At 40.2% G+C, this 9,695-nt stretch overlaps 1 protein-coding gene across 3 annotated transcripts; it reads right to left on the bottom strand.

Moving 5' to 3' along the window:
* Nucleotides 1-1,636: 1,636 nt before the first annotated feature.
* LOC146267834 (uncharacterized) lies at nt 1,637-9,167 on the bottom strand. Of its 3 annotated transcripts, XM_084667289.1 has the most exons (7): nt 9,035-9,167; nt 8,309-8,374; nt 7,894-7,959; nt 3,717-4,756; nt 3,293-3,448; nt 3,062-3,154; nt 1,637-2,510 (listed from the first exon to the last, which is right to left on the bottom strand). In XM_084667289.1, exons 4-7 carry the CDS (start codon nt 4,743-4,745, stop codon nt 2,211-2,213), a joined length of 1,578 nt encoding a protein of 525 aa, XP_084523415.1. In that variant the 5' UTR covers nt 4,746-4,756; nt 7,894-7,959; nt 8,309-8,374; nt 9,035-9,167; the 3' UTR covers nt 1,637-2,210. The 3 variants fall into 3 exon arrangements, with proteins under 3 accessions (XP_084523415.1, XP_084523416.1, XP_084523414.1); XM_084667290.1 differs by lacking the exons at nt 7,894-7,959; nt 8,309-8,374; nt 9,035-9,167 and having other exon boundaries at nt 4,521-5,475; XM_084667288.1 differs by lacking the exons at nt 7,894-7,959; nt 8,309-8,374; nt 9,035-9,167 and having other exon boundaries at nt 3,717-5,475.
* Between the last annotated feature and the right edge of the window lie 528 nt (nt 9,168-9,695).

A 9,695-nucleotide genomic window follows, 5' to 3' on the forward strand; every position in this document is an offset into this window, starting at 1 on the left:
CAGTCGCACCGCAAAGTAGACATGGGGTGTCGTAGCTTAGTGGCGGTCCGTGCAGGATTCCAACCTTCAACCGTGACATTAGAAGCACCATTAGTGTACAGTCATTCAGACCAGAAGCTACTTCTGATTGGATCTGCTGCTATGTTCTTTCACTCCACAGAGAAACTCTAGGCCCTCTATGGGAGCTTCCAATCCCTCTCTGTCTATGATCTTTTAAAAAGTTACCGCTGCATACAACAAAAACCACCGTGGAAAATCCGACGACCTTCTAATCCAAAATCATGTTATCTAAATGGGAGAACCGTTTTATTTTTATACAAACGATAACATTACGATGATATAACAGGGATATTTAACAACGGCATGTTACTCAGTAATCATCCGAAAACGTTGTTCCAATCGGGCTTGAAACGAAAAATTGAGGCTAAACTCTGGCATGGTAAATCCCATTTGGGTCACGGCTCAACTCGTCCCAAAAGGGTTTACTGCGAGTTCAGGGTTGCAGATGGTCTTGTAGCGGTCCGCAGTAGTTACGTGAACGCGTTTCAGTCGATGTCAATGGAGCCATGGCGCAAGCCATGTGTAACTGTTTGTGTGTGTCCTCATGTTCAGGGTCAGCTGATGTAGAGAGGACAGGGGGGAACGGTGGAAAGGATAGCAGGGAAGGAGAGTGAGAGAGGAAGGAAGGAAGCGAGTCATACTGTAAGTAGAACCCCGTGTCCCTGAAGAGGAACTTTGTGGAGAAGAATACTCCAGATTGAACCCTTTTCAGGTCAGAAAAAAGTTATCTTGGGTTCCCAACTGCACCCTTTCCAGGGTTCAACATTTTAGTAAAATATTTGGTAACACTTTAGAATAATGGTCCGTTGTTAACAAGTAGCTATGCAGGAAGTTATAGGTAGTTCTACATTAACACCTAATTTAATACTATTAACTAATATGAAACCAAGATTAAGCAGTAAGTAATAGCTAATTTACAACAAAGGTAGTTCCTAGGTATTTGGTTATTACTAAATAAATGTATCCTCTTGAGAACTACTTGTGAACTATGACCAATTAAGAATAACCAATAACCAATGAATTACTAATCACAAAAATAACATGTCTAAAAAGTGAATAATTTGGTTGTTTTACTCTTAACATGGTCATAACTTTTCAGAAGCTTGTGCCTCAAATTGGTTCTTTGTGGAAACCAGTTTATAAATATTATATCCCCCCAAATACGTTAACTACAGTTTGAGATTTTGACTACTCTTACCAAAGGATGGACGTATTTTCTCTGTTTATTTCAAACTTAAACATGGTATAATACAAATAATGATAATTTGTTTAACATTTGTAATAATTAGGAAGTGATGCTGACACTCTCATGTTTGGATTAGTTTACTATTATGAACTCAGTCCAATGTCTCAGACTCCAAAGACCTATGTTACAGTAGCCGCCTGAGGAGGACTTCTCTTTAGGATATGAATATAAACATTGATTTTCTCTTGTCAAAAACAATTCGCATCTTGCATTTTTGTTGCGATAAGCGCAAAACCACATCTTCCAGATTACAATGTTTGTTAGAATATCCCTAGTGCCTCACAGAAATGTATGCCTGTACCGTATTTGTGTCAAATATAAAATTACACTCAAAAAAATAACTTTTTGAACGAACATAAAAAAATCATGGAAAGGATTTCCACATGATTAAATCGCTTTATTCAAGCATTACGCAATTATGTTATTCCAACGCAATATACTTATGTTGGGTCAATTTAATGTATTCAAGTTGATTTAACGTATTTACAACAGTTGGGTACTATTTAATTTAATAGGGTTGTCCCACAAATTTACATTGTTTTATTCCAACTCAATTCAATACGTTTAGTCCAACTAATTAACTTCATTTGCATTGAACTTAATTTAGTTGATTCAACTAGTAGTGTAGTAAATGAAGTTGATCAAGCACAAACCAGGAAAAGGTGCAATATATTTTTTTATTACCTTTCTTCACAAACAGTTCAAATAGCTTTTGTGTTTTCACAAAACATCTTTGGTAAACAGATTCTAACACTTACAAGTCAAGCACAAAACTGGAAAAGGTGCAATAAGCTTGTATTCATTTTCTTCACAAATTATTTAAAACAAATGTTGGGAATAAATGGTGAACACCATTAATGTCATGAACTGTTGGTATATCTGTGTTTTAATAAACAACAATTATTCAACGGAAAAGGAGTGTTTTCAAAACCTGTCCTTTGTTGGACAGTTTGTGTCCATCTAACTCCATCAGGATTTTCTGCACCACCTCAAAAGTGTATTTGAGCTCCGGAGGATAGCTTAGGTTCAGTGCGTATACCAGGCCAAGCAACATAGCCACTGCGAAAGCTGTGTTGCCCAAATCACACATAACTTCCACCCCTTCCAGGACAATCCCGACTTCGCTGGGCTCTGCACAGTCTCTTCGAATTACGACTATTCCGAAGACCGTGTCTGCCATGGCCACATTGCTTTCATTGACGTCCTGTGACAAAAAATGACAAGGGCCGGGTTTCCCAGATTAGTTAAGCTCTTAACGCTAAGAGCTTCTTAGGAGCGTTCTAAGATCACTCTAGAACGCTCTTAGAACGCTCCTAAGAAGCTCTTAGCGTTAAAAGCTTCTTAACAAATCTGGGAAACCGGGCCAAGGACAATTATTTTTCACTGATGTGCATCGCATCCCATTGTTATGGCACAATCTTTACAGTATCACTTTACAGTAGGCTGACGCAGATAAATGTTAGTTATTCCATCAGAATAAGGTATATTGTCTCAGTACAGTAAAAGCTGTTAAGTAAACTGTTATTGTCCGAGTGAGAAAAAGAGAAGGGCTGGGTTTCCCAGATTCGTTAAGAAGCTCCTAACGCTAAGAGCTTCTTAGGAGCGTTCTAAGAGCGTTCTTAGAACGCTCCTAAGAAGCTCTTAGCGTTCAGAGCTTCTTAACGAATCTGGGAAACCCGGCCAAGGACAGGCTGAATCTCAAGCCGGCCCCAATCCCCTCACCCTGTATACTCCTATCCAGGTAAATTAACATACCACGTATTCTTTCACCAACTTCTCCGGATCTTCGTTGAGGTAAACACACAGGCCTTTGATGACGCATTCCCTTCTGACGTCAATGGTGTCAGTCTCAACATGCAGATCAGAGAAGAAAATAACATTTGGAACACCGTTTCAACAATTTAGCTAAATGGGGAATAGCTGTGGTGCTCAAAGTCAATTCTACAATGGACAGTTTTCAGTCAATGTTTTGTCACTTTTTCATACCTGGGTTATGGGTGCCATGATGGTCTTGATTTTTCTCCCTTGAACTCCACCTTTCTTGGCATATGCCTTCATCAGGTTTTCAGAGTGGATATCCAGCTCGGAGAAGAACTTTGACTGTAAATTGATTGTTGTGATTCTCTTAAACTCTGAAGTCACCTACAAAAAAACAAAACAACGGTAGACAAAACTCAGTTTGACTAGTGTGATGTCACTTTTAGGGACACATTTGATATAGCAGTTCAGTCTATTCAAGACAAAATGCATTCCTGAAAATTCCCCCCCACCACTTGTCAGAATGCCAACAAAGGCTGCTGTTGCTAGCCTTCAGTAAATCATGATCAGTTTAAGTAACTTCTCATATTCTTCCTGTATTTTATGACACATCCAGTGCGATGGGGATGTTCTTTCTCATTAATTCACTTACCTCACGCACATGGAAGAGAGCTGGCCACCTTGTTTTGAAATCAGCTACCATGGGTGCCTCTCGAACTACCTCTTGCCTTCTATGCGCAAAGGTCTTGTCCATCATTGCCGCCACCTTGTGCTCATTGTTTCTTTTCTTTACTTCTGAAAGGAGGGCCACTCTTATCTGTTCTAGCGTCTCTGCTGTTTCACCGGCTGGATAGGTGGGGCAGTAATTCACTTCAGCTTTTTTCGGCTTCTTCACACTGTATGCAGGACTGCATTTGTTCTCAGGTTTGTGTTTTAAGGAATTCACAGTAACTTCAGGGCATCCAAGCCGTCTGAGCTTTGTCCGGTAGTTAGCAAGTTTGTACTTTAGGCTTGTCTTCCATCCGCCATACCCAGTGACTGAACCTGGCTCTTTCAAACATGGATGTATTGTCACAAGAGCTTCTGCTACCTCATCAAACTCAATGTCAGTGAGGTACACTTTGTACTGGACGATCACTTCAGCTAAGCCATCAAGAATGGCAGATTTCAGTTGAGTATCAGGATTCAACAAAGCTCCAGTTTCTTTGAAAGCAGCGTTGGCTCTGTCCAGCTGTAGCTGAGTATCATAAGCAAACCGGGGCATGGGGAAGACAGTTGGCCATGCAGTGGATCTCGAGGAGGTGGACTCAGGAGAAGACAGTATGTCTGTATCAAATGAGCTACCAGCAGATGAAAGGGAGGAAGAGTCGTCCAGAGGGCGGGATGTGGCAGCAGCTGAGTAGGGAAGTGGCGGAGAGCCACCAAGTTGGGCAGGTGCAACAGAGTTATAGATTACCTTGATGGAGCTTTTGTCCTGGATGTCTGATGTTGAGTCCAAGTTGGTGAAAACATTCCCAAAGTCAGCATCCATGAATTGAAGCCTGAAGTCCCCATTTACTCCACACTGTCTCTTTATTTGCTGCATGAGTTCATTGACAGACTCTGGCATCCCATCTGGGAGGATCAATCTCTGGGAATTGTTTTCTCCCAGAACGATTCTGAGTTTCACTGGAGCAGCCATTTCACGACCGACTGAATGAGGAAAGAGAAGATTAAGGTGATCTGATTTTAACAGAGCAATGAGAACAAAAGTAAGGAATGCTACAACCATTAATATGGCTCTGAATTAAATTGGTCTGAATCTGTTGTAATTATGCCCAATTCATTTGATAAGAAATCTAAAAAAGAGCTATGATTTCTCTTTTTGGGGAGGGCATTATGAAATCAGTCCCCTGAAATAAAAAGTAAAAGTAGCCAAATCCTATAAATACTGAGTAATATGGCATTACATACAAAAAGACAACATTACAGATAACATACATTAGCTTTGTTCAATGTTTATGTGTCTTTTTAATGTCACCAGTCTTAGAGGTCCAATCCAGTAGTCTGCCAAAGGGTAGTCATCGGCCAGTTCACCAAGTTCAATCAGAACAGTTTCTCTAGCTGGACATACACTCAGCTCAAAAGCTCTGAAATGTTCCCTGTACCACCCAGAAAGCTTTCTCACTATGAAACACAGTCTCTCCTCAACAACACAAATCTGAAGAATCTCTCCAAAGTCAGGCAGTCCACTTGTAGACCCATGGGCAACTATCATCCCGTTTCTGAAATGTACACCTTTGCTTGAGACACACTTGGAAAGGTGAACTTCAGTTGTACCAGGGAATTTGTGTTCAATAGTCTGAGTTATTTCTTGTTTCAAAACATCTAGATAGACTGTTGAGGCATTTGTAACCTCTAGGGAAGTTCTCTCAAACCTGGATGATCTCAAAGGATATGAAATCATAAACTGATGCTTAGTAGCTAGCGAGAGGGGGACGTTTTTAAAGCAATTGGTGTGTCGCACAACCTGCTTAAAAAAACTGTGTTTGGCCTCAAAACGCATTGTCCAGAGTCCCACAAGAGGCCCAAACATCCTTATCAGTTGAGGATAGTGCTCTACATAATGATGTTTTGGGAGCAGATTCACATCAGGGAAGAGTTCTTGGAACCTTTCTCTGTGCTCTGAAATTTTGGATTCAAGATAGGCAATGGACTCATCTGTGTGTGTTGGAGCAACCACAAGCTCTACAATGTCTTTTAAGACCAACAGTATTTGCCATGCCATTTCACCCTCAGGCACCAGATGCCCAATTATAAAAGGAAGTAGTCTTAACAGAGCCCAATTTTCATGGGCATTCCCACCTATTGTTTTCCTAGTTGAAAATGTGTGTGGGATCACATGTGGCCTATTTGTCTTGTCTGCCCACTTGTAAGGGAAATGCAGGATGGATTTGTTGAGGGTTTCAAGATTGAAATATTTCTTGGACATCAGCAACGCCAAACACCGTGCAAGCTCCACCGGCACTATGCCCTCAAAAAGGTCATGCATAATATCTGGAGGATAACCCGTGTGAACACTGAAGTGGGCAAGAGTTTCAGTGATAACACAATCCCTTTTCACCCCAAAACAGCTTGTCCCATTCTCCTGAGCTGATTTCACATGCGAGTCATGGAGTTCTTTGGTCCTGAGAGTAAATGCACCTGATTTGACCTCTTTTGTTTGGATGTCAGTTTTTGCACCTGTACAAAATCGGCAACTATACTGACCAGAAAAGCTCTCATTAAAACCTGCTATACTGTGAGCCCCCAGGTTATCTGCCGCAACAACCTGAATCGTACCTTTAAGACATCTGCCAAGTAATGGAATGAAAACTCCCTCTTGCTCCAGAGTTTTTATATCTTGGAGAAGAGGATGTAAAACACGGTCATAACCATACTTCTTCACATCATCAGTTTTACACAACACTGCCAAGTAAATTGATGATAGTGATGAATATGAGCTTGGAGGCAAATTACCCAAAGTCCAGTAGATTGCACAAATCTTATGTTTTCTGCGAGAAGTACCCAGAGGATTGCAAACCTCAAAATCATCTATATATAAGCGTAACAAAATTCTCATCTCATCCCCTGACAAAAAACAGTTTTGCAGGAAGTGTGAACCATCCTGAGAAGATGTATAAGTATGACGTTCACCACTCAGTCTTTTACTCTTCTGTGCTCTGTGGTTTTCAACTACCATGTCCACAACATCTTTCTTAAAGAGCTGCTGCAAAGACTTAAGTACAGGCACATACTGAAAACTTCTGTTTTCCTTGGCTTCAAGAATGTATTCAACGGGTTCTACGACCTTAAAGCTCTTTTTATAGTACTGGTTGCGGAGATAAGCTGAGCTTAGGGGACCCCCCTTCTCTATGGCTTTGAGCAATGGGTTAGATGTGCAGAGAGCAGTGGCTACCTCTGTTACCACAGACCTGTCAGTTGTGAGACTATGTTTCTGAAATATCCCTTCAAGGAAGTCAATGGAGAGGGGTAATGTTGCTGAACTTAACAAGTAGTGCAGTTCCTCCAAAAACTCATCAATTTTCGTGCCTGGCACATGTGCAAAATGCTGTAACTTGAGCAACGCTGCAGCAAAATGATTCTGAATTACTTCCGGCAAGTTCTGAGTTACATCCACATCACTATTTGAACATGAATTTTCTGCTTCAACTGCAGAGTGAAGTTGATTACCTGCATGTTCCTCAGGATTATTAGAGGATTCTTGTAAAACTCGAGTGGTTCTAACTACGTCTGGCTTGAAATCTTTCAATGTATGTGGATTGTGTTTTTTGTTCTTGTGAGAGTGAAATGTTCTGTATATATTTGTCTGAAAACTGCAACCCACAAACATACAAGTAACAGTTTCATTACTCTTCAAATGAGTGTTAACGTGTGAAAAATAATCCTTCTCTGTCGGAAGATTGCTACATGTGCACAAATGGCAACTATATGTTGATAATTCCTGCAGCTCCTGGGTGGTTTGTTTAGGATGGACTCTACTTAAATGAATGTGCAAAGCATTCCATGTTTTAAAAGTACATGGGCAGTTTGTGTGTGGGCATGGGTAACGTTGCATATGCCGGTGCTGAAGTCGAAAATGTTTTAGTAGCTCATATCTGCCAGACAGAGATACACTACACACCTTACACCTCCACATCCCCCACCCAAACAAAATAAAAACCAACTGGGCAAATATAGGTTAAGCTGAACCCTAGCATCGTAAGCACTTCCAGTCAGTCAGTCAGTCAGTCAGAAAGACAGACAGTCACTGTTTTAGCCCAACCACATTCAGGTCTGACAGTACTTACAAATAGCCTTTCAAATTGGACTTGATGGCCGATGACCCAATATTTTGGATTGCAGTAAGGCACGTTCTGAAAAAGAGACCAGATGAATGAACACATTAATATATTGCATTTATCCAAAGTAAAGGTGTATTGGTACATGTATTCCAACTGAAATATTTTGGTATGTGTCTCTTCAATGCAGCGTTGTTTTGAGCACTGCAAAAGCACGTGTGCAGAACAATGGCGCATGCGAGATCGCCATGAGTTATGGAGAACACAGATAAACTAAGAGCCACGAAAGTATGACACAGCAGACAAGTTGAGCATGGAAACAGAACTCAACTTAAAAATACTTTCTTAACTAGTATCTGAAATGTACATCGACAAAACGTATGCATATATTTTCACAACCACATTCAGGTCTGACAGTACTTACAAATAGCCTTTCAAATTGGACTTGATGGCCGATGACCCAATATTTTGGATTGCAGTAAGGCACGTTCTGAAAGAGACCAGATGAATGAACACATTAATATATTGCATTTATCCAAAGTAAAGGTGTATTGGTACATGTATTCCAACTGAAATATTTTGGTATGTGTCTCTTCAATGCAGCGTTGTTTTGAGCACTGCAAAAGCACGTGTGCAGAACAATGGCGCATGCGAGATCGCCATGAGTTATGGAGAACACAGATAAACTAAGAGCCACGAAAGTATGACACAGCAGACAAGTTGAGTATACAAGGACAAATAATTTAACTTAAAAATACGTTCTTAACCAGTGTCTGAAATGTACAACTACAAAACGTACATACATTTTAACAGACATTTTGACTACCTTTACTGGGGCTTTGAGAATTACTTTAGTACCTACACTCACTTTCGGCAAAAAATACATTAAAATAGTCGGCATGATAACTGTCTAGGAGAGGACAAATGTAAAACAATTCTGTGCAAGGGTAGACGGGCAGCAAATGGTAGAAGAACACTCTAAGTGCCAGCTAACTAGCTAGGCGAACACCAGCACGTTAGCCAAAATGACATCAAGGCTGGGTAAAAGAAAAGACGCCAAATATTGCTGAAAATGATGGACAAGTTGCTGATTACTTAATGTACGTCGTTTCGTTAGTATTTAGATGCATGAAAGCAGAATTAAACTTACCTTTTCAAAATCAACTCCTCGAACAAGACCCGTTCTTCTCACTGCCGTCTTCTTTAACTGCCGTTATTTTCCCGGGCAAAATGGGTTGTGTTGTCGCGTTATCTCGTTATCTCACGAGTCCATGGAGTGCAACATCAGTTTGGCAAGATTTTATCACGTTATCTCAACACAACTGAATCTAACAACTGTTAAGTTGTTGAGTTTTATGTAAATCCTACATGGTTTAATCACGTTTAACCTTGAAACATGAAACAATATTGTTCAAATTACATGTTACAGTTTTGTAAATTGAATAACCCGACAGTTTCCCTTTTTTGAGTGTACACTTATTATAGGCTTATTACTTGTGAAAACCACTATAACTCCTCACTAATTACTCAAGAGTTGCCTTGTCATCCTGCAGGAACTACTTGTGATGTGGACCATTATTTTAAAGTGAAAAACATGTTAACTCCTTACTAATTACTCAAGCGTTACCTTGTTATCCTGCAGGAACTACTTGTGATGTGGACCATTATTTTAAAGTGACAAACATGTTAACTCCTCACCAATTACTCAAGTGTTACATTGTCATCCTGAATGAACTCCTACTTGTGATGTGGACCATTATTTTAGTGACAAACATGTTACCTCCTCACTAATTATTCAAGCGTTACCTTGT

The sequence above is a fragment of the Hypomesus nipponensis genome, chromosome 11 (genome assembly GCF_054491055.1).
Source record: "Hypomesus nipponensis isolate SF chromosome 11, ASM5449105v1, whole genome shotgun sequence".
NCBI classification, from domain to species: Eukaryota; Metazoa; Chordata; class Actinopteri; order Osmeriformes; family Osmeridae; genus Hypomesus; species Hypomesus nipponensis.

Excerpts from the sequence above, each read along its gene's own strand:
- LOC146267834 (XM_084667288.1), bottom strand. The coding sequence starts at position 4,835 with ATGGTTGTAGCATTCCTTACTTTTGTTCTCATTGCTCTGTTAAAATCA. Across the intron at positions 3,449-3,716 it reads CTCTCTTCCATGTGCGTGAG|GTGACTTCAGAGTTTAAGAG; the intron begins GTAAGTGAATTA and ends GTTTTTTTGTAG. Across the intron at positions 3,155-3,292 it reads TCATGGCACCCATAACCCAG|ACTGACACCATTGACGTCAG; the intron begins GTATGAAAAAGT and ends CTGCATGTTGAG.